The sequence below is a fragment of the Microtus pennsylvanicus genome, chromosome 9 (genome assembly GCF_037038515.1).
Source record: "Microtus pennsylvanicus isolate mMicPen1 chromosome 9, mMicPen1.hap1, whole genome shotgun sequence".
NCBI lineage: Eukaryota > Metazoa > Chordata > Mammalia > Rodentia > Cricetidae > Microtus > Microtus pennsylvanicus.
Window position 1 is genome coordinate 60,501,173 of NC_134587.1, and position 24,084 is coordinate 60,525,256.

Sequence of the window (24,084 nt, forward strand, 5' to 3'; positions counted from 1 at the left end):
CTGAGGTTAAATGCTTTAAAATTCCTGTAGTCTGGGCTGAAAAATACCAGAAGAGAAGTTAAATTTATAAAAATTGGGGACTTGATGTGTGAGGGCTTTCCATCAAGAAGTGATTGTTACATTCAAGACAGCTAATGTAAGGACGGTCCGGAAAGTCTGATCTCAAGTGGTCGGTGCATGGCTGAGCATGGGAACAGGGGTGTGAGTGCTGCTCCTTTCTGGTCTTCAGATCATGATCAGAAGCATCTTCCTGTTTCTGGATCGCACCTATGTCCTCCAGAACTCCATGCTTCCTTCTATCTGGTGAGTGCCCTCCTGGTCTGACAAGCCCTGCTGCCTTCTCTCGGGTGGAGTGATCCTTCCCAAATCTCCTAGGCTACCAGCTGAGGAGTAGAGAGGAGATTTCTGGGAACAGTGCAGGAAAAAGGAAGGGATCCAGAGGGAGCAGATGCAGTGCTGGTTCCCACAGACTTGACACCTTTGTGGCTTGCCCAAGAAGAATGGTGAGCCATGGGTCAGAGACAGCAGATTCACACAAAAGCAATCGATTGTTGGGCACCTGTGTGACATGTATCTCATTACCTCCTCGGGGTGGTCAGCTTGACCTATCCAGGAAATAACCTCATTTAGGGTAGAGACACTGTCATCCTGGACTAGAGGCCTTTCCAAGCTCTGGGTATAACCAACAAATAGCAGTTTGGGGCAGGTGCATGTGAAGCTTCTGGAGCATCCAAGGCTGACCTGAAGCCTTGCTCTGCTTTCTGCCTGTCAGGGACATGGGCCTAGAGCTGTTCAGGAACCACATCATCAGCGACAGAATGGTGCAGAGTAAGACCATTGATGGGATCCTGCTGCTCATTGGGCGTGAGAGAAGCGGTGAGGCTGTGGACAGGAGCCTGCTCCGGAGTCTGCTGAGCATGCTCTCAGATCTCCAGGTGAGGCTTTGGTCTTGAGTGTGTGTGAGCCACTGGAGGTGCCTGCTGCAAAGTAAACACAGGCTTCATAAAGTATGAGTTGAAGATACCGTTATCTAGTCCTTAAGGAGAGAATGCCTGAAGCTATCACCACACTACACAAGGAGCCACGGAGGAAAAGATTGATAAGTATGGCTATATAAAAATGTTAGTTTCAGCCGGGCAATGGTGGCACATGCCTTTAATCCCAGCACTCTGAAGGCAGAGGCAGGCGGCTCTCTGTGAGTTAGTTTAAATGGAAAATATACCATAAACAAAGGTAAAATCAATTGCCAAGGTACAAAGGCAAATAAACATTAGTGTTGAGCAGGTAGGGCCCTGGCCTGGCAGGAAAAGTTTTCCAGAGATCAGTGGCACATGATGACCACAAGCTGCAGCCTGCTGACTCAGAAGTGGGGGGGGGCTTAGTGCTTGAAAAGGCAGGCAGGCTCCTGCATGAAGCACGTCAGTAACTGCTCATTCCCTAGGTATATAAAGACTCGTTTGAACTGAAGTTTTTGGAAGAGACTAACTGTCTGTATGCTGCAGAAGGCCAGAGGCTGATGCAAGACAGGGAGGTGAGATGTGTGACCAACTGTCTTTGCTTTAACCCCTCAGGGAGCCATTCACAAGGATTGCACTCTTTCCTGTGTACACATTTATCAGTCTCAAGTCCTCAGGGATGGACTGCTTGTTGTAGAAGTTCATTCCTTCCCCTTAGGAGATTTGTCCTTTTATCCCCCTCCTCCCCCCCCCCCCCGCTGCAAGTAGTTTCTGGAATAGCAAAGGAGCACATGTCTAAGTGAGAGGATAAAATATAAATCCTAAATATGGAAGACAAATAATTAAGAATCAAAGATTTTCATCTATATAAAGCACTGGTAAAGAATAATCTCCAAGCCAGGCAGTGGCGGTGCACACCTTTAAGCCCTTGGGAGGCAGAGGCAGATGGACTTCTGTGAGTCCGAGGCCAGCCTGGTCTACAAGCAAGTTTCAGGACAGCCAAAGTTACACAGAGAAACTCTGTCTCCAAAAAAAAATTCTCTCCAAAAATGCATGTGTAATAAATATGTGATATTGCATATGTAATACCAATATCACTCCACCCTGTTGGGCAGCTTCCAAGGTCCTAGAGTTAAGTCCTGAAGGGAGCCCTGAGCACAGACATGGTAACCTGCTCCTTGTAAGGTGGCCCAGCCTGTCAGAGCAGAATTTAACTGCAGCAGTGCTGGCAGATGCCAACCCTGAGGACTATTCACCCCGGACAACTGACATCTGTTTGCAGTCTGGCACAGGGGAGGTCTCACCTCTGACAGCTTCCTGTGTGGGTGCCAGGTTGCCAGTAGGCTTTGGGCTTTCTACCCAGATACTACTATCTACCCAGTGACTCACCCTATGGGCCCTAATTTTAGAGGTGGCTCCCAGCCTGCTGGTTGTCACTTACATAGCCTCTCATCCTGCCCAACCCTGGTCATCTAGTAATATTCGACTTGAAGGTGTTCACTGCTTTTTCAATTCTATGAGGAAATCTTTTTATCAATAATGTGAGAAATCTTTTGTCATTGATGTGTTAATTTTTTTTGGAAGGTTCCAGAATATCTTAACCATGTGAGTAAGCGTCTAGAAGAGGAAGCAGACCGAGTGATCACTTACTTAGACCACAGCACACAGTAAGCACTGTCCTCCTTGGATCCGTTTCGGTTTCTCATAGGCCACATACTTTCTTGTTCCATATTGAAAGAGGTGAGCGGTGGTGGCGCACACGTTTATCCCAGCACTCGGGAGGCAGAGGCAGGCGGATCTCTGAGGTACCTCAAACTCACCCAGTACTCTGAGGCTACTCCAGTCATGAGACCATGCTTTGCTTATGATCCATCTGTGCCCAGCAATTATAAACTGTAATTTATATTTGTCGCGAGTGGCCTGGTCAAGGACAGTGACATCCTTAGCATCTGAGTGCTTTGTTTGCCTGATAGAACTTCACTGAATATGAGACTCTTCACTTAGAAGCTTTTTGTTTTTAAAGATTTATTTTTATTACTTTAATTGTGTGCAGTATGTGGGTATATGCTTGTGAGTACCAGTGCCTGAGGAGTCCATGGTTCTTGGATCCCCTAGAGCTGGGGTTATAGGTGATTATGAGCCACTTGATGTGAGTGCTGAGTACTGGCCTCTGCAAGAGCACTGCACACGCTTAACTAAGTCATCTCCGTCCCCTAGTTACAAGGTTGTATTAGATGTATTATATGGCCATAATTCTTATTATACAGTACATTTCCCCCCTCTTTTCATTCATCTTTTTCCTCTAGATTTTGGGTTGATGAGCAGCTAGGGAAATAAGGGAGAGAGAATGTGCATTTGTGCAAAATATGTATTATTTACTGCTGTGAGGAGACGGAAACAGGGAGGGGCACAAAGGGGAAATGGTGAACCGCACGAAGCTCCGGTCCTTGTGGAGTTTGGGACAAGAGGAAGGAAGGGGTCAGACTCTCAGGAGATGTAGCATGGGAGTTCAGGATGTGTTCCTCCTTTCCGGTGAGGGATGCCATGGGTCCTAGCCCAGAACTGAGCTGGGGGATGCTGGGTTGCTTAGGGATATTGATGTGCTCCTCACACTCTCACTTGATAGGGAGAAAAGTCAGAGGTGGCCACAGGAGGCTCCCTCCAGAGGGCCGCCCACATCTCTGACCTCCATTTTCATGGAGGCTGGGATCTCAATCCTGCCGTAGGTGCTGTGAGATTTAAATAGATTAAAAGGTTCCTTATTGAAGTCTGGGCATAGTGATACACACTGTTAATCCTAAAGCTCAAGAGGCAGAGGCAGGGGGATCTCTGTGAGTACAAAGCCATTCTGGTCTACATAGCAAGTTTTAGGCCAGTCAGGGCTGCACACTGACACTCTGTCTCAAAAAGAAAAGATTTGCTGCTAAGCCTCACTGCCTGAGTTCAATACCCCTGACTCCTTTTTTATTTTTTGTGGTTTGGTTTGGTTTTTTTTGGTTTTTTTTTTTTTTTTGAGGCAGGGTTTCTCTGTGTAACAGCCCTGGCTGTCCTGGAACTCACTCTATAGACCAAGCTGGCCTCAAACTCACCGAGATCCGCCTGCCTCTGCCTCCCAAGTGCTGGGATTGAAGGCATGTGCTACCACCACCCGGACTCCTGGAGGTTTCCTCTGGCATCCACACGTGCTGTGGTGTGTGCACAGCACACAATTTAAACTGGACTCCAGTGTCCTCCTTAGTTTACAAACTCTAAAGGAAGTCTTGGGAAAGGTAAACATTCTCTGTTATCTTCTGAAAAGAAAAAATATGTGTTATGAATAAAAAAGAGCCAGGAAGCTGGGTGTGGTGGGACACGCCTGAAATCCCAGCACTTGGGAGACCAAGGAAGGCATGGATCTCTATGAGCTCAGGACTGACTTGGTCTACGTGAAGAGTTCCAGGACAGACCCTGTCTGGGGGACGAGGGAGCCAGGAAGATCGTGTCTGTACCTGTGACTGCAGTGGTCAGGCCACATTTCCCACTGCTCTGTTCTGTGTGGTGCTCATGTGGCCAGCCCTCATAGCAGGCTGTTTCCATGAGCAGGAACCTGCCCAGTAATGGTGGGGGTCGGGGTGGCCAGGGTGAGGAATGGAGCTACAGGAGTACATCTCAGACAAAAAGTAGGTGGTCAGCCAATCTCTAGAACCCTCCATTGCTGGTCCCTCCTGTTAGAGAGGTGAGGACCAAAGCTGAGAACACACTGGAAGGCAGAGTAAGTACAGGAAGATTGTGGGACAGTGATGGAGGAAAGGGGTCAGAGTCTAAATTGTGAGGGAGATGGTAGTTTGCCACGGAAAATACTTATCCCTGTGGATTGTAGGCCTCGTGGTGCCACAGCATAGAGCAACCATCCTGCCTAACAGACTGACAGGACAGTGACCATGGAGAACAGAGTACTTGAGCAGACATAAGCAATAGACTGTAGACTGCACTGCTAGATGTGCCCTGCTGGCTTCTAGACTCTGCCTTCGAGTTCATGTCTACAGTTCAGGAAGCTTTAGCACGGGACAGCAGACCATGAAGGGCAGAGGTGAAAATCAGAAACCAAGGTTAAGACACATGTGCCAGGCTCCTCCGGTGCTCACTGCTGAGTGTTTTCGGACCTACCTATGGACTTGTCTGTGTTATTCAGCAGGTCGTGTTTAGGTCTTGTTTGCAACAAGAAGCCAGGTATGGTGATGAATGCCTATAATCCCAGCACTGGGTAGCTGGGGTAGAAAACTATTTGCTCAAGTCCAGTTTGAGCTATATATTGAGATCCTGTCTCATGAAAGAAAGAAAAAAAGAAAGAAATGAAATCTGGCGTTAGAATTGTCAACACGGTCACAGTTCATAGTTGATGTGATGAAAAGCTTATCTGTTAGCTCTCTGTCGTCTTGGCTGTAGGCTGTCTGTTGTGACTTTAACTTTCCCCTTTGATAGATGACCAGTTCTATGCTGCTGATACTTTCTGGTTTTCTTTATAGGAAACCTTTGATTGCCTGTGTGGAGAAACAACTATTAGGAGAACATTTGACTGCAATTCTGCAGAAAGGTAGATTTTCCCATGTGTAAATTTAAACTAAATTCTATTTTTAACTTGTGAAACTCTGGAAGCATTGTACATAACTTCTGAAATTGTTATTTTTGGGGATGAACTATTAAGACTCTTGTTTAATGGATGTGCTAGCCTTCAAGAGGCATACGTAGTTAAGAGAGCTGGGATCATGTGTGTGCACCACCACACCTGGCTTGTAACTTGGACCTTTCTTAAAAAATAAACATTAAAGAGCTGTATGCTGGTGGTCTCAGTGCATGCTTTGATAAGCTAAATTGTTGCAAGGAAATGGTAAAGTATACTTGTAAAAACTTATTCTAAATTTCACTAGGGGGCTGTGGAGATGTCTTAGTTGATCACGTGCTTGCCATGCAAGCATCAGTTCCTGAATTTGGATTCCCAGGATCCACATTAAAAAGCTAGGTAGGTGGTGGCGCACGCCTTTAATCCCAGCACTCGGGAGGCAGAGGCAGGCGGATCTCTGTGAGTTCGAGGCCAGCCTGGTCTACAAGAGCTAGTTCCAGGACAGGAATCAAAAAAGCTACAGAGAAACCCTGTCTCGAAAAATCAAAAAAAAAAAGCTAGGTAGGAGTCACAGCACTGGTGGCAGAGACAGGACGAAGTCTAGGATTACTGCCGGCCAGGAGAGCTGAATCGATGAGCTCTAGCTCCAGTGAGAGACTCTGTTGAACAGTAAAAAGCAAAGCAAAACAAAGATGGAGGGTAATTGAGGAAGACACCAAAATCAATCTCTCGCCCCCTAAGGAACACCTGCAGATATGTGCACAAATACATGAGTAAATACATACAATAACATACACAATTATATTAGAAACATTCCAAAAGGTAAAAGGCTTTTAAACTTTTTTAAGACATCATTTAGGACTCTTGGCAGATATTTTACAAAAAGCTAAAGCTTATTTGTGTGTTTAGCTCAGAAGTAATCTTGAGACATAGCAAGCAGCAAAACCTCTGGCTTAGACCAGGGACTGTCTCCACACACCTTGACCCTGTGTGTGTAGGCACCCAGGTCTACAAGTAGCTTCTCTGGCCTCTTCTGGCCTCTGCAGGTACTGCACAAACATGATGCATACGTTTACACACAGGCAAAATGCTCATATAATATGAAATAATAAAATTATAAGACCTAAATAGCTGAATAAAAATTCTAAAATTCCATGTCTTACAGTTTATTATGTGAATCAAACTAAAAATTTTAAATTGAATTAATTTTAGTTTATATTTATTTTATTTTATGTATATGAGTGCTTAGCTTACATATATGTATATGCACCACATGTATGCAATATCCACAGTGGTCAGAAGAGGGTGGAGATCAGAAAAGAGCATCAGATCATCCTAGAACTGGAGTTAGACATGGTTGCGAGCCACCATGTGGACTAGAAGCTGAGCCTGGGTCCTCTGTAAGAACAGCAATTGCTTTTACGTGCTGAGCCATTTCTCCAGCCCCTGAACCAATCTTTTAAGAATAATGTTTTTTTCTGACAAATAAACAAAACTTCAGATAATTTGCATTGTGAATTTTGGAGGGGGCAGTTCGAGACAGGGTTTCTCTGTGTAACAGTTCTGGCTGTCCTGAAACTTGCTCTGTAGACCAGGCTGGCCTCAAACTCACAGAGATCCACCTGCCTCTGCCACCCCAGTACTGGGATTAAAGGCGTGTGCCACCACTGGCTGGCATCATTATAAATTTCTCAGGGCAAATACTTGTCAAAATATTTTTTTTGACTCAGTGCTTTTGTTAAGGCGTTTGTAAAATGAGAAACTCAATAATACATTCCTAATGCACTCAGAAACTGAGATCCACCTATATGAGCGCCTCAGGCAAGTGACCAAACAGGCATGCCGTTGTGGCAGGCATGTGCTCCAAGTCTGCAAGCCATGTGCTCCCCGTGTGGCGTGGACTGTACTGTGTTCACTCCCGAATGCTGCCTTCCTCCTGTGACCTGCTCTTGCTCTGCACACTGCTAGGACTCGACCACCTGCTGGATGAGAACAGGGTTCCTGACCTTACCCAGATGTACCAGCTGTTCAGCCGGGTGAAAGGGGGTCAGCACGCTCTGCTGCAGCACTGGAGCGAGTATATCAAGGTACACACCAGTTTACACACTAGACCCTGCAGAGGCACATGAACTACTGAGAGGCGCCGTCTGTTTGCCTGTCTTCCACATGACCTGATGAATGTTTTCTTCAGCTAAATCCACTTTTCTAAGGTGGCACCAGCAGTGATGGCCACTGTCCAGGTGGACACCAGCAGTATAGTGACAACAGCTCTGCACCCCTTCATGTAAACACTTGTTTCTGCTGCAGTAGTGTATCCGGTGTGTCTGCTTATCAGTCATGACTGCCCACTGGGAACCGATACACACTGTACAGCAGTTTGCTCTGTCTACTGCTGTTTCTAAGCCCAGTTCCTGCCTCTGGGTTCCAGGCATTGTGTCTCTCACTTGCCAGCACACACAGCACCACTCCTCATCTTCCAGGATGCATGTCAGGCCCACCTGCCCAGAGGGATGCACCCGTAGAGAGGGTACTGCCATCATGTTGTGAGACAGCAAAAGATACTATTTGGAATCCTAAGCCTGTTGCTGACTTGGTTATATTTTGTGTCTGTAGACCTTCGGGACAACAATTGTCATCAATCCCGAGAAAGATAAAGACATGGTTCAAGACCTGCTGGACTTTAAGGACAAAGTAGACCACGTGGTGGAAGTGTGCTTCCAGAGGAATGAGCGCTTTATCAACCTGATGAAGGAATCCTTTGAGACGTTCATCAACAAGAGACCAAACAAGCCTGCAGAGCTCATTGGTAGCAAACAGTCCTAGATGCTTTTCCTCTGTTCCATTTAAAAGGTGGATTTTATATTGTACATGTGTGTACAAGTGTGCTCCAGCTCAGGCGGAAGTCGGAGGGCTTTCAGGAGTCCTTGCACCGTATGGGTTGTGGGGACTGGACTCAGTTTGGCCGTGGGCACCTTTACCCACTGAGCCATCATGCTAGCCTTTTTAGGTGCTTTTTAAATATAAAAGTGCCAGGTGTGGGCATGTGCCTTTAACCTGTGCATTCTCCATGTGATCTGCATAGCAAGTTCCAGACCATGCATGGCTGCATGATGAGACCTTATCTAAAAAAAAAAAAAAGCCAGGCTATGGTTGGTGTCACACCACGCCTGTAATCCCAGCACTTGGGAGGCAGAGGCAGGTGAATCTCTGAGCCTGGTCTACAGAGCTAGTTTTAGGACAGGAAAATGAAGGTTGACTATGGTTATGCATACCTCTTTGATCCTAACACTTAGGTGGCAGAGGCAGGTAGATTGCTATGAGTTTGAGGCCAGCCTGGTCCACATAGAGTTTCAGAGCAGCCAGGGCTACATAATGAAACCCTATCTCAAAAGAACCAAAAAACAAACCATAAATAAATAAACAAACAAATAGATAAATAAATAAGTAGATAAATAAATAAATGAAGGAAGGAAGGAAAAGAACCTCAAATATTTTTCCCAACCAGTTTGAGCAGAGTCCAAACCTTGTCAGGATGTATATGTTGAGCAGAATTCATGTGTGCACAGTTGTACATCCATGAGGGAATATGTGTCATAGGGACTGAGCCAAGAGCTGAAGTTTTGCATCTGAGAGGCAAGGTGAGAGGGTTAGTGAGTCAGGGCTCTGAGCTGCCCTGTAAAAGTCAGGGTTGATCCTTGTCCCAACTGTGAGAATCCCTGAGCAGCTGTGTTCAGGGTGAGGCCTTGTGTGGGGTCAGTGAGGTCATTGGCCTCTGGATAATGCAGTGCTCTTTAGTCACCTGGTCTGCTCCATATCAAACAGGATAAAATGAGAGCTCAGATACAACAGTCATAATCGCCGCCCTGTGTAGTTATCTCACTGCTCACACCAGTTAGTAAAAGTGTGACTGACTTCATAGGAGAAGGCAGAAAGGTGACACGAGCAAACAGGAGTGTGGTAGCAGTCGTCAGCAGGGCAGTGTGAGCACAGAGCAGCTCTCAGCTGTGTGCACATGGGCAGACTATTCCACAGGAAAACTGATAGGGGCTGAGGAGGTGAATCAGTTGGTAGAGTGTCTCCCACACAAGCATAAGGACCTGGGGACCTGAGTTCAGATCCTAGCACCCGTGTAGACACAGCCATGGTGGTGTCTGTAACCCCAGTGATGGGGAGGAAAGACAGACAGACCCCCAGAATCTCATTAGCCAGCCAGCCTACTCTTAACTTCAGGGTTAGTAACAGACCATGTCTCAAAAAGTAAGTTAGAGACCGGTGGTGGTGGCACATACCTTTAATCCCAGCACTTAGGAGACAGAATGAGTTTGAGGCCAGCCTGGTCTACAAAGTGAGTTCCAGGACAGCCAGAGATACACAGAGAAACCTTGTCTCAGTAAAACAAAACAAACAAACAAAAAAATCATTCTGGAGGGGCTGGAGAGATGGACTGGTGGTTGGGAGCACCTGTTCTTCCAGGATTCAAATGCTAGGACATAGTTTGTAATTCAAGCTTCTCCTGCTGATATTGGCAAAGACATACACCCATACATGAATAGAATAAATAAATTTTTACTAATAAAAAATAAAAATTCACCAGGTGGTGGTAGCTTACTTACACCTTTAATTTTGGCACTTAGGAGGCAGAAGCAGGCAGATCTCTGTGAGTTCAAGACCAGCCTGGTCTACAGAATGAGTTCCAGAACAGCTAAGGCTACACAAACCTTGTCTCAAAAAAACAAACCAAAAGAAAAAAAAATTCAATCTGAAATTGACTAAAAAAGAATTGTTTTGCTTTTTAAGACTGTGCATTTGTTAATGGTCTGGAAAGATACATTCTCATTACCTTGAGACCACCTGCTTTAAAATGTTCATTTGCTTCTTATCCTACAGTGGTGGTGTTTTGGGAAAGTTCCAGAGTGCCCAGTTATTACTGGGAGATTGAAAAGAGCTGTTTGGGGTTTTTTTGTTTGGTTTTTTTTTTTTTCTTGCAGTGTTGGTGTGAGATGGCACCCAGGGCCTTGTGTGAACCAGCAGTATCTCTCCTGCTTTGTTTTCTGATTGGAATTCTTGTTTTTCCAGCCAAACATGTTGATTCAAAGTTACGAGCAGGCAACAAAGAAGCAACAGACGAAGAGCTGGAGAGGATCCTGGACAAGATCATGATCCTGTTCCGTTTCATCCATGGTGAGATGTGGCCAATGAACATGCTGACCTGCGCTCAGGAGGAGCTTTCTTCTCACCCGTGTAGCACAACACGTAAACCAGCTATCTCAAGTCGTGGTTTTCCTCTGTTTGCACAGGTAAAGATGTCTTTGAAGCATTTTATAAGAAAGATTTAGCAAAACGGCTGCTGGTGGGGAAGAGCGCATCGGTGGATGCAGAGAAGTCCATGCTGTCGAAGCTCAAGCACGGTGAGCTCAGGGTGGGCCGGCTCGCGGGCGGGCACCACGCACAGCTCTTTCTCACCCACTCCTTCACATGTCGCAGAGTGTGGAGCTGCCTTCACCAGCAAGCTGGAGGGCATGTTCAAGGACATGGAGCTTTCCAAAGACATCATGGTTCACTTCAAGCAAGTGAGTTGTTTCTTCAGTAAAGCTGGCTCAGTGGGTCTAATGGTCAGTCACGTTGTAGCATAGACCAAGTAAAGAAAAAGATTCCAGTGACATTGGAACATAATGGAACATGTTTGAAACACTGAGTAGATCCATATGTGAAACTGTTTCTAAAATTATATAAATTCCAGGCTGGGCATGGTGGCACATACCTTTAACCCCAGCACTTAGGAGGCAGAAGCAGGCAGATCTCTTAGTTTGAAACCAGTTCTACATGGTTAACTATGGTTTCTACATAGTTAAATTTCAAAGTAGCTAGGGCTACATTGAAAGACTTTGTTTCAATAAAAAAAAGATACATAATTTTATACACACAACATTTCTTTTAAGCATCTATCTACTTATTGTGTCTTGGATATCTTTGTTTTTAGCATATGCAGAACCAAAGTGCACCAGGCCCCATTGACCTCACGGTGAACATCCTTACCATGGGCTACTGGCCCACATACACGCCCATGGAAGTGCACCTCCCTCCAGAGGTGAGTGATCTGCTGGGCAAGCCCACTATGGCCAGACCTGTTCTGTGGCCCCTGGAAAGTGGTGTTGGACAGTGACCTCTTCAGTCATGGTCAGAGGCACCTGTCCTTTTCTTCATCACAAGGGCACTCGTGAAAATGACAGCTCACCTGACTGCTCTCTGCTTTCCAGCAGAGTCTGGTCTGGTGTTAAGGGCCTTACGTATTGACTTGAAGCATTGTGCAGAACCTGAAGTGGAACATGGAGTTGTAGGCTCAGTGAGGCCAAAATCCAACATGGCCACACCATGCCCAGAGAAGGAGGAGTGAGTAGACCTCCTGAGTGACTCTGTCTTCATCACAAAGGGTGGGGACCTTTCCAGAGGACAGGGACTCAGAGGCTGCAGAGGCCCAGACAGCAAGGGTGAGGCTGGGCCTTCTAGGACCAAGTCAGAACTCTCTCCTGAAACCCTTCTCAGTTCTAAGATAGTTTGTTTCTCTGGTTTCCTTATTTGGACCCCACTGATCTCTATGGCCTTCTCTGTTTGTCTCCATCTCTGTCCTATGTGTCCTCGCAGCCTTGCAGCCCAGCATGCAGCTAGCATGTCTCCTTTCCCGTGGCTCTGCACAGTGCCCCATGCTTCCATCTTCCTCCACTGAACATGACTAGACCAGCTTCTGGCCAGTTCTCCTGCTACCCAAGTGCTGCCTGCCCCACCACTTGCCATAGACTTGACCACTGGGGGTCATGTTTATTTTGTTTTCAGGCTTTTTTGTGCCTGAGCAAAATTTCTTCCAGAAAACCCCGTGTTGCCTTTGTCCTGGTAGCTGTTCTTGGTCACACCCACAGGGAATCACTTTCCCTTCTACCTAGCAGGCCTCTCAGAACACTGCAAGTGTTTTCACTTGTTCTGAAATTGTCCAGACTTACAGAAAGTACACAGGGTGGTTCCTAGAATACCTGTATTTAGCGCTGGCTATGTCGATGGCATCTCTTTCCTGTTCAGTGGGGTGTGTGATACCTTTGCCTTCCCTGCCTCAGTGCAGGCCTCCCAGAATTGGCCCCAAGCACTTCAGATTAGAAAATGCTCACTGGTAGGAGTCCCTCCTCCAAGCTTTACCAGCTATCTCAATACATCCTTTAATTGCTGTGGTTAATCTGAGTTGTCAGCATGATTGGATTGAGGACGAATTTCAGCTAGTGAAGCTTGCCTCTGGGTGTCTGCGAGGACATGTCTAGAGAGATTCTGATCTGTCTTAGTCAGTTAGTGGGTTCAAATGCAAAGGACCGTTAAGAAGCTTGTGGATCTGCAGGGTGCAGCTACTGGAGGAAGCAGGCACGTCCTACTCTGCTCCCTGATTCCTGGCCACTCCTCTGCCACGCCCTTCCTCCAGGTCCTTTTCACCATGCCGTTGGTGACGGTGCCACAAACTGGGCTGAAAGTACCCCAAATGAGCACTTCCTCTCTATTTCTTTTTCTGAGGCATTTGTTGCAACAGTGAACACTGACTCAACAGTGTTGTGGTACTCACGAGCCCAGGGTCCACAGGCAGAGCCACATCTCGGGCTCTGGATCATTGTCCTGCAAGTGCTGCTCAAGTGTCTTGTGATGTTGGGCTCCTTCAGCCTCTGTTAGTGTTTAACCTCTATGAATAGTAATTGTAAACTGTGCTCATCTCCCTGTCTGAATCAGTCTCATCGGATGCATGGGGCTGGTTGTCCGGTTCCACCTGTTTAGAAGCTGACATTCTTCTATAATAGAGGTCTCTAGTCTCCCATTTTATATATCAGTTTTTAGGTCTATCACTAAACTTGGGGGTTCTTACTTAAATGTCCACATTATCTCTCAGCTGGCTCCTCATTGTCTTTGGGTACATTTTGTTTTCTTGCAAAAGATGTTGGAGCTTTACCTAAGGCAGCTGTGACAAAATACACATTCACATAGACTATTTCATCTTGGAGTGGCATATTAAACAGGTGGTAACCGAAGATAACTGAAGATGATCACCTCTGCTTTCTATGACTTGCTTGTCCTTGTTGTCCCATGTTTTGGGACTCATACGTGATGTGCACATTGATGTTGGCATTACTCCCTATTCCAGGATTCCTCATGCTACATCATGTGTTGGTGCAGTGCTTATTCCTCTTTCGGCTCTGTGTACGGGCAGCTTGCTCAGACATTCATTTAATGATAGGGTCCAGGTTCTTTCTGCCTTTGGATAATCATGAATGATGTGACTATGAAGATTGGCATACAGATTTATTTGTTTTGTTTTTTGAGACAGGATTTCTCTGTGGAACAGCCCTAGCTGTCCAAGAATAAGCTCTTATAGACCAGGCTGGCCTCAAACTCACAGAGATCCACCTGCCTCTGCCTCCCAAGTGCTGGAATTAAAGGCATGCACCACCACTGCCCAGAGTCTACAAATTTTTATGTGAACATCTGTGGTCACTTTTGGGCACATAACTGGAACAGATTTCCAGGCCTGAGTTGTTTTGCTTTTAATTGAGGAGCAGCTTGTTCCTCCTCACCAGCCTTTCCTCGCCTTTCTGCCATCCCCACCATAGAGGAGTGGTGGTGCCCACCTGGTGTGATTAGCATTTCCCCAATGGTGATGCTAGATATCTTTCCATGTGTGTTGACATTTGTGAGTCTTTGGGAACTGTCTATTCAACTCTACTTTTCGTTGTCTGTTTTTGTTTTGTTTTTTCGTTTTTGTTTTTGGGGACAGGGTTTCTCTATGTAGCCTGTTTTTTTTTTTTTGTTGTTGTTGTTATTTAAGAGCTCGTCGCATATGCTTGCTAGGTGCTTGACTCTCATCAGATGTGTGATCTGCAAATATTTTCTCTGTGAGCTCTCTTTTTACTTTCTTGAAAGTATCTGTCTTAGTCTGTTTTCTATAGTTGCAGCAGAATCCCCAAAACTGGAAAATTTAATTCTAAAGGCTGGGAAGGCTCAAAGGGCTCCCTGTGATAAGGGCATCGAGTAGAGAAGGGGCTCAGGAGAGGTAGCCACACTGCTGGTGGTTGCTAGCCTGCGCTCACTCCTTGGTGCCCGTGAAGTAAGTCATTCAGCATGTGCTCTGTGTGCACTTGTGAGGTCCATGCTGGTCAGCTTTTGTCACTGTGACAGTCCTTGAGAGAAACCACTTATAGCCATGGTCAAGACAGGAGCATCACAGCAGCAGAAGCCTTCAGGGTCAAAGAGGAGGCCAGGGATAGGACATACTTTCAAAGGCATATCCCTGGTGACCTACTTCCTCCAAACAGAACCCACCTCTGAGTTTCCAGAACTTTCCAACTAATTCATTAATGAGTTTAAATTCCTCGTGGCTCAATTGCTTTCCAAAGTCTGTCAGCTAGCAGCCAAGCCCCCACGGGCCATTTCAATACGAACGATAATAGCATATGACACCAGCCTTAGTCGGAAGAGGAAAGTCACTGGGCGGCTACAGGCACCATTTGACTCAGGTGGCCACATGGACCAGCAGGAGTGGGTGAAGCCTGAGTGCCAAGCACCAAAGCAGACAAAAGCCAGATGTCATAGGAAACTCCACAGTCTCAGGCCTGTGGGTATTATCACAGGTAGCAGAATATAGAAAATAAGGCTCAGAATCTAGAATCGCCTTCTCGGTTCAGCGGTGCAGGTCTGGAAGGGCTCAGTGTGCTCAGTCTCGTGTCTCTTGGCTTGGCAGATGGTCAGACTTCAGGAAGTATTCAAGACGTTCTATCTGGGTAAGCACAGTGGCCGGAAGCTCCAGTGGCAGACAACTCTGGGACATGCTGTGTTGAAGGCGGAGTTTAAGGAGGTCAGTTCTTTATGCACTACTCCTGTTTCTTCCCCTCTGCCAATATTTTAGGATAATTTTCAGGTTATTCTTGAACTTCCATAACAGTGAAAGGCAAGATTTTTTTTCAGTATGATGTAGCACTAGCTTTTTTTGGTCAATAAAAATAACAAGTAAAGGGTTAATACTCTACTTAACAAAAATCAATTGTAAATTAATCAATAGAAAATTATTTACCAGGGTTGGGGAATGAATCAATAGATAAGGTGATCCTGCTGCACAATCATGAGTTCCTGAATTCCTAGCACTCACATAAAAAACCAGGTATGGGTGTTGGCAAGATGCCTCTGCTGGTAAAGTCACCTGAAACCAAGCCACAACCAGAGGGATTCCCAAGGACCCACATGGTAGAAAGAGGGAAACAACTCCCACAAGCTGTCCCCTGACCTCCATGAGTGCACCATGACAGGTAACTACACATACACACACACACAAGATTACTTAAAACATCTGTAATAGGCATGACTCTGCTCACCTATAACCTATGCAGTAGATGTGCAGAGACAGGAGGATTACAGGGACTTGCTGGCCATCAGCCTCACTGAAAAACAGCGAGATCCAAGTTCAGCAAGAGACATTGTCTCAAGAGAAGAGGATGGAAAGCAACAGAGTAGGACACTCAACATCCTCCTCTGGCCTCCGCGTGCACACCAGCACATGTGTTTACACACAGTTACACGCCGTACATGCAATCATTAAAAGAGCAGTGGGTGTGAAAAGGCAGCAGTGTATAAGCATACCTGAAACCCAGTGCGGTGAAAATGTGCTCCAGTTCTCTGCTAAACAAAAGGTTACAGATTAAAACACAGTGGGGTGTGGCAGAGGCCAGGATGCTGATGGATACTAGAGAGGTCCAGCAAGTGCAGCTGCCAGAGGAAACTGAGCATGATACTGCACATAGTGTCATGGAGAGTAGCATGCAGAAGTCTGATCGTACAGATCAAAACCCCAGATTACCTACTTTTTACTGCCTTAGTTCCAGTTTAAGAAGCAACCTATTTTGGTGTGCCTGTGTGTGTGCCTGCATGTGTGCGTGAGGCCAAGGATATACTGAAACTGACTGCAGGCAGTTGTGGTCCCATACAAGAGCAGAGCACTCCACTGCTGAGCCCTCTCCGGCTGCTCTGTCTCTCTGTTAGCTGTTCCTTCTTCCTCCTGTTGTAAAGCGCCAAGCAAATGAACACGTTTTGTCGTAAGCCAAGAACCCAAGAGGAGAATGTTTCAAGATTTCCACATCCTCTCTTCTCAAGTTACTTCTGCTAGAGCTGGAGTCCTTCCTAAGGCATTTCACAGGGCAGGGGGTAAGAATGCTCTCTGCCATTACCAGCTGTCACATAAAAAGTGAGCAGACATGGGCTGTGTGAGTATACCAAAGACGTGTGTCACCAAGCAGTATGTGGGAGAAAGCCTTCATGCTCATATCTAACTTTAATATATAAATCATGTATACTTAAGTATGTCAAGGAGAATACTCAAAGTTCCTAATATTGTGGTACTGTATGGGTATCACATACCTCTTCTGCAAGGTCTTAGCAAAGTCCAGTTCTGCCACTTGTGTCTTTGATTGCTTTCTGGCTGTAGTTAGGAGCTGACCTCTGCAGACAGCATACAGCTTTCTGCTCATGTGAATCAGGGCTGTGGCGCCTGGCACTGCTGCTCCCCAAATCCCCTTCCTATCCTTTGTCTTCTCCTTACAGAAGTGATAGATCCTGTGGTACTGGCTGACACGTGTACACTGGGCCATTCTAGATAGAAAAAGTCTGCCCTCCACAGAGCAGCTAAGCAGAGGAGATGGTGCTGACTGAGCACTCTCTCCATGTGTTTGAACACCGTGTTGAACATTCTGCAGGCCTTTCTTTCCTATGCCATCACCCAACCTTCCCATTGCCACCCAGAGCCTCAGGAAGCCACCTGTAATGTTGATGAGCCCAATGCTCAAGAGGCAGAGACAGGCTAGAAAGTTCAAGGCCACCCTGGGATGGATCACAAGCCATTATCTTAAAAACATCAACAAACAAATAAATAGGCCTGACGTCTGGAAAATCATGTTAAAATGCAGAGAGCAGTGGACACACAGCAGACGAGACTCAGGATCCCTGCCTCAGCCTCCCACTGCTGGCTTACAGGCATCACCATGTCCAGCTCCAAGACAAGAATTTTTAACTGTAATACCCAATAATCATTTAATTCTTTTCTAATCAGTAACGTAATTTCATCTTACGTGGTGACTTTTAGTAAGTTCTGAATCCCCAAAACAATGCATACACAGCAGCCTGCCGTAACTCACAAAGTGTCCAGGCAGCCTGTGTGATGGCTCCTTTTTCTTACAGGGGAAGAAGGAGTTTCAGGTGTCCCTCTTCCAGACGTTGGTGCTGCTCATGTTCAACGAAGGGGACGGATTCAGCTTTGAAGAAATAAAAATGGCCACCGGCATAGGTAGGAAGATTCCTTAGGACTTTTTTGGTTTTGTTTTGTTTGTTTTGGAAATAGGATCTTACAGTGGCACCTTAGCTATCCCAGAACTCACAGAATTTCACCTACTTGTGCCTCCCAAGTGCTAGGATTAAAAGTGTGCACCACCACGCCTGGCTCTTAATACCACTGTGTTAATTAAAAAGAGGAAGTAGACTGGTGGTGTAGCTCAGAGGCAGGGTGCTTTCCTGGCATGCCACAGGGCCCTGGGTTCCTACAGCAGCACCGGGGAAATGAAGAGAAGGTGCAGACTCAGCTGTCACACCATGGTTTCTCATTGTCGAGACTCTTGGTGACGTCTGCCTCCTTCCCTCCCTCAGAGGACAGTGAGCTGAGAAGAACGCTGCAGTCTCTGGCTTGTGGGAAAGCGCGGGTGCTGATTAAAAGTCCCAAAGGAAAGGAGGTGGAAGATGGAGATAAGTTCATTTTCAATGGAGACTTCAAACACAAGTTGTTCAGAATAAAGATCAATCAGATCCAGATGAAGGAAACTGTAAGTGCCAGCTTTCTCTTCTTCCGCGGTCTCACCATGGGATCTTTCGCTTTTCTAGTAAAGTCGTGAGTGCTAGAGGCCAGGGCGTATGTCTGAATCTGTGCAAAAGCAGGGGTTTGGAGTAGCGTCCCCTCATGTAGCTTTCATTAATTTTATGTTATCAGTAGAAGCCAAGAACTCTGTTTAACTGCTATGCCCATCTGTGAAATCATACCTTCCTATATCAAATGCCAGCACAAAAGAAACACATGGGATATCCAGAATTAGTGCCTGCTCTCTGCTTTGCCTGGCACACATGCTTATGCTGTCCGTGGAGAAAGGAGGAGGTGTCCTACAGAACTACAGACCACAGAAGCAGCAGTTCCAATAGGGAGCAGGCTACACACACACCCAGTAGGTTCTAATGGTCTCCTCATTCCTAGAAATGCTTAGTCTAAGTAGGCGTGTGAGGAGACTTCTTGTGAAGTATGGGGGGGGGGGGCATGCAAAACAACTTTAGTTAATGGATTACTTCTGTTCCATAGACAATTATTGTGTCATTCATCCTGAGGCTTTCAATTTGCTGGACAGAAAATATACTCAAATTACCTAATAATGCAGTCAGTATAAGGCGGCTAGAGAAATGAATGTCTCAGTGGTTAAGAACAATGGTCGCTCTTTCAGAGGACCTGAGTCCCCAGTATCCACATGGTGCTCACAAGTGTCCTGTGCTCCAGGGAGGTAGCCGCTGTTATAGACCCTCTTTTCCAAGGGTTGGTTTTAGAGTTGTACACTGTGAAAAGCTGAGCTTTTATAGAACAAATGGAAATGTAATAAAGCACAACTCCAAAGCCTGCCTTAGTCTGCGTCAAAACCAGGTTTGTCAGTGCAAAGCAACACCGGAGCATCTTCATACTCCTCTCATTCTTTCTTCTTTTGTCTAGGTTGAAGAACAAGTTAGCACCACAGAGAGAGTATTCCAGGACAGACAGTACCAGATCGACGCTGCCATAGTCAGGATAATGAAAATGAGGAAGACTCTTGGTCATAACCTTCTAGTTTCTGAATTGTACAATCAGCTGAAATTTCCAGTAAAGGTAAGTTCTGTCAGCACAGTTGGATGTTAGGTTAACACGTGATAGCAAGGCCTCTGTGCAGATCTGACCCATCAGCACCCTGGAAACCAGAGCTCCTCTAAGCAGACTGCATGCTTGAGTTTTCAGGAGGGAGGAGGGCCACAAGGTGTCAGGACAGAGGTTCTTCCCTAAGTGTGGCACGTAAGTTGCTCCCCGGGCCCTTGTGTCAGTAATGTTGTTAACTCCCCGGGCCCTTGTGGCAATGGCATTGGCAACTCCCTAGGCCTCTGTGGTGGTGGTGTTGATAACTGCTGGATTTGACATTCACAAGGTACATAGCGTTTCCAACTTAAGAGATGTAAGTCAGCCTCAGGCTTGTTCTTCTTTCTTGTTCTAGAACTAAGCTCTGAGATTCTGTAAGTTATGAAATGCAGATGAGCTAGGGGAGTATTACAAAAATACACCATAAAATATGGCCTAAAGTACATTGTCAGCTCTGAAGGAATTTAACTCTCAGGACCTCTGGCCTTCAGCAACTGGAAGTTCCCTGGTTGTGTGACACCTGAGTTGATCGTCTTTATCTGGGGTCACACTGAGACAGACTGATTAGTCAGTGCCTCAAGGACGGGTACGACAGTGCCTGGCCCCTCCCTCCATGATGATTGGTGCACAGCCCATGCAATACTGTTGTTTCCTACCTAAAGCCAGGATGCGTTTGTCCCTTTGCAAAGGAAGTAACCTGGTGATTAAAGTGATACCGTGCAGCCGGGCAAAGCTCTAGCTACCATGCTTATGTAGTTAATTGTATGTTCAGCCACATCTTGTAAAATGCATGGCCTGCCACTGAATTTGCTGTTTAAAAATTGATGCTCCCCATGGCAGAAGGCTCTTGCTGCCAAGTGCCGACTGATTTGCTTCCCACTGCAGCAGAAGTGGAGGCAGGTGCCTTTGGGCAGAGACATTTTAAGGTGTGGACTCAGCCCTGATTTCAGTCATGCACAGAGACTGAATTCTTCTTTGGTTTATCGAGACAGGGTTTCTCTGTAGCTTGGGAGCCTGTCCTGGAACTCACATGGTAAGCCAGGCTGGCCTCGAACTCACAGAGATCCACCTGCCTCTGCCTCCTGAGTGCTGGAATTAAAGGCATGCGCCGCCACCACCTGGCCGAGATTGAATTCTTTGACTGGCATGGTGGTACACATCTTCAATCCCAGCACTCAGGGGTAGGAACAGGCAGATCTCTGTGAATTAGAGTCTACCCTGCTCTACATAGTGAGTTGCAGGACAGTCAGTGCTACATAGACCCTGTGTCACAAAACAAAACAAGAAAGGCAGGGCCGGGTGTTTGTGGCTGGTCACCTACTTTATAGTCACATGCGAGTTAAAGCAGTGAGACGAGGCTGTCGTGATGTTTGTCTAGTGACAATGACAGATACATTTTTGCAGTAACTTAGCAGAACACTCAAAATTGTGACTGTCCCCTGTAGATGAAGCGTACCTGGTGAATCTGGATTGATAGGAATGCGTCACAAAGGATGAGGATGGCTAGAGGTGTGCATGTCTATAGTCCTTACCTCGGGGAGCCTAAGACAGGAAGATTGAAACCAGCCTGGGCTACCAGAGTGAGTTCAAGTAGAGCAAACCCTGTCTTAGAATCTCAGCAGGACCAACAAGATGATTCGGTGGGTAAAGGCGTCTTCACAGAGCCTGACAACCTGGTGTGATCACGGAAACCCATGTGGTAGAAGGAGAGAGTTAAGTGCCACGGCTGTCTTCTGGCCTCCCCACAGGTGTTATGGCATGTGCCCACACTCTTACACACAAAAGAAATAAGTGTAAAAAAAAATTTTTTTTTTAAATAATAGCAGCAAGCTAGACAGTAGTGGTGCATGCCTTTAATTCCAGCACTCAGGAGGCAAAAGCAGGAGAATCTATGTGAGTTTGAGGCCAGCCTGGTCTACAGAATTAGTTCCAGGACAACTGGGACTACACAGAGAAAAAAAATACCAATAATAATAACAGCAAAATAGCAAAATAAGAATGTCCCACTAGAACATGATCAGAGTTTCCTTCTAAACATGTGAGAGCATGAAATATGTAGGATTTGCCCTGTTTATATGCTCATGTAAGGAGGTGAGGGAACCAGGTGCAGTCACCCCTGTGCAAACATTTGTTCAGAACATGATGCTAACACGATCATTTTGTAATTATTCGTGATCTTGATGTAAGTATGCCTGTTGTAGAGTTGCTTGCTTCTGTTACATGTGTCATGTTGTATGTTGGGTTTGTGTTTCTAAGTTTAGTGTCCTATAATGTTTGATTTTGATTTTTCTTTTCTAGCCTGGAGATTTGAAAAAGAGGATTGAATCACTTATAGACAGAGACTATATGGAGCGAGACAAAGACAGTCCAAATCAGTACCACTATGTGGCGTGATGTGTCAGCAGACTGCCTTCTCCCCATGAGACAAACACTAAGATGCACCTGCAGAGTGTGAACACTACTACTGCGCTGCTTCCAGGTCCCTGCAGCTGCAGCTGTGGTGACACTTGGATTCAAAGCAGAAGACATGGTGGTTCTTGGATCATCCTTCCCAGGGCTCAAGGACTTTGAGATGTCACACTTCTTTCCTCTCCGTTCTTCCTCTCCTTTGTTTCTGTCCCTCCTGACTTTAGATTGGACATGCCTATATTAGTTGAGAAGTTCCTTCACAAGCTCTTGTTCCTCCGGCAGAAAGCCACAGGCTTGGTTTGTTGTGTGTGTGATTGTGGGACACAGTGGAAATACCCTAGATACTGCGTTCTTCCCCAGGTGAACACTCAGAGGGGAGCCCTGGGTTGGTGGGCGCTGGGAAGAAACAGTGTCCAGACCGCCTACACTCAGCCTGGCAGCCTAAGCCCTGGGTTGGTGGGCGCTGGGAAGAAACAGTGTCCAGACCGCCTACACTCAGCCTGGCAGCCTAAGCCCTGGCCTCTGCTCTGTGTGTTTTCAGGAAGTTCAAAACTGGCTTCTGTAAATCAGGTTTCTAAGAGAGGTCCCTGATGTGCCAAGAGGACATCATGTCTGTCACTCGAGATGCAGAGCCCGTCCAGAGGACTACTTGTCATTTCTGTTTAGGGGCTTGGGGGTTTCGTGTTTGTTTCCATGCTGACTGAGTGTGGAGGTCCTGGCTTTGGCACTGGGGTGATCGCTGTTTGATTGTTGAAGCTGCAGTTTGTGTGGTGACCATAATAAAGCTGGGCCTGGTTTTAGAGTCTTGCCTAGGGACTGTCTTGGATCTCTGCCCTGGCGCTGTATGAAGCTTGGTTATTTCTGTCAAAAGGCTAAGGATTTGTTGGTGCCTGGTGATGTTATGTGTGTTCACATAGGAGGCTGAGCAGTGAGAACAGGGCTCCATGGTGGTGTTGCCATGGTGATGATGACAGACATTTTTGCAACATCTAAAAGTACTTTATATTTTACAGAGTAGCATGTTTCATTTTGATTAAAAGCTACCAAAGGAATTTTGATCATGTATAAGTGTTTAAAGCAATATTTTCTGGAATATACCAAGTTTATATAACTCGATTTTATGCTAAATTATTAAAGGATTCTCCCTTTTTGAAACATGCATGTTTAAAATCTGACATCTTTTGGGTTCCCATATTAAAATCCTTACTCTTTAAGTATCATTTCTATATTTGTAAATTTTCATTTATGAGTTCCATGATATGTGGTCTTGGAAAGACCAAATAGATTTCTATTTCTACTTCTTATATTTTAAGTTCATTGTGTCTACAGATTGTTAATATTGTAATTTAATGTAGACTTACTTTGAATAAAACTAGTTAAATTGGCCTTTAAATTACTTTAATAAAAATTTCAGTATACAGACTACACATTCCTCCAGACTGTTCAGCAGCCTTAACAGCTGGCAAATCAAAAAAAAGGAAACCACCTGTCTCTGTCACATGAATGACCCTTCCGGTCTCTTCCACTAAGGCACTAGTTCAGCAGGACATCAGCCAGTTCATTGCTGCCCATCTTTCACTTAGCAGGTCAAGTCAATGTGGAGAAACAGCAGACAGAATCATGGGAAACAAAAGGGCACCTAGACATACAGGCTGTAAGGGTGGAAATTGCATTGAAGAAAATGTTTTGCCTAGAATCCCTAAGAGAAATAAATGAAAAGTTGTGACACAAGATTAGAAGTTTGTTGGTAGCCTTCCCACAATATTGACTCTTACAAGATCCTTTGTTTCTGCGGCATCATCAAGAAGATAAACACCAACCAGTGAGAGCTCTGGAGGATCCCTCAGGGTGTGAATGAGGCTGCTCTAGTCTGTCTGCTGCAGCATTCAGAGGCGGGCGTCCCTCCTCAGAGTGGGCCAGTGACTCTTAAAAGTCTTAAAAGTTAAGGGGGAGCCAGGTGGTGGCGCACGCCTTTAATCCCGCAGAGGCAGGTGGATCTCTGTGAGGTGAGGCCAGCCTGGTCTACAGAGTGAGTTCCAAGACAGCCAGGGCTACACATAAAAACCCTGTCTTGAAAAACCAAAAGAAAGAAAAAGGATGGGTAGGGGAGAGACTGAGGATGTGGCTCACTGGTAGAGCACTGC

General features: G+C 45.9%; 1 protein-coding gene across 1 annotated transcript in view; it reads left to right on the top strand.

Moving 5' to 3' along the window:
* The window catches only part of Cul4a (cullin 4A), a 39,153-nt gene extending 15,790 nt beyond the window's left edge, over positions 1-23,363 (top strand). The window contains exons 5-20 of the mRNA XM_075986199.1: positions 230-303; positions 773-935; positions 1,442-1,531; positions 2,541-2,623; positions 5,462-5,529; positions 7,525-7,643; positions 8,170-8,362; positions 10,633-10,737; positions 10,854-10,964; positions 11,041-11,126; positions 11,537-11,644; positions 15,317-15,430; positions 17,800-17,905; positions 18,262-18,434; positions 19,358-19,510; positions 21,830-23,363. Coding sequence (XP_075842314.1) covers positions 230-303; positions 773-935; positions 1,442-1,531; positions 2,541-2,623; positions 5,462-5,529; positions 7,525-7,643; positions 8,170-8,362; positions 10,633-10,737; positions 10,854-10,964; positions 11,041-11,126; positions 11,537-11,644; positions 15,317-15,430; positions 17,800-17,905; positions 18,262-18,434; positions 19,358-19,510; positions 21,830-21,925 — 1,842 coding nt within the window. The 3' untranslated portion in view covers positions 21,926-23,363. The remainder of the gene's footprint in view (positions 1-229; positions 304-772; positions 936-1,441; positions 1,532-2,540; positions 2,624-5,461; positions 5,530-7,524; positions 7,644-8,169; positions 8,363-10,632; positions 10,738-10,853; positions 10,965-11,040; positions 11,127-11,536; positions 11,645-15,316; positions 15,431-17,799; positions 17,906-18,261; positions 18,435-19,357; positions 19,511-21,829) is intronic.
* Positions 23,364-24,084: the final 721 nt, after the last annotated feature.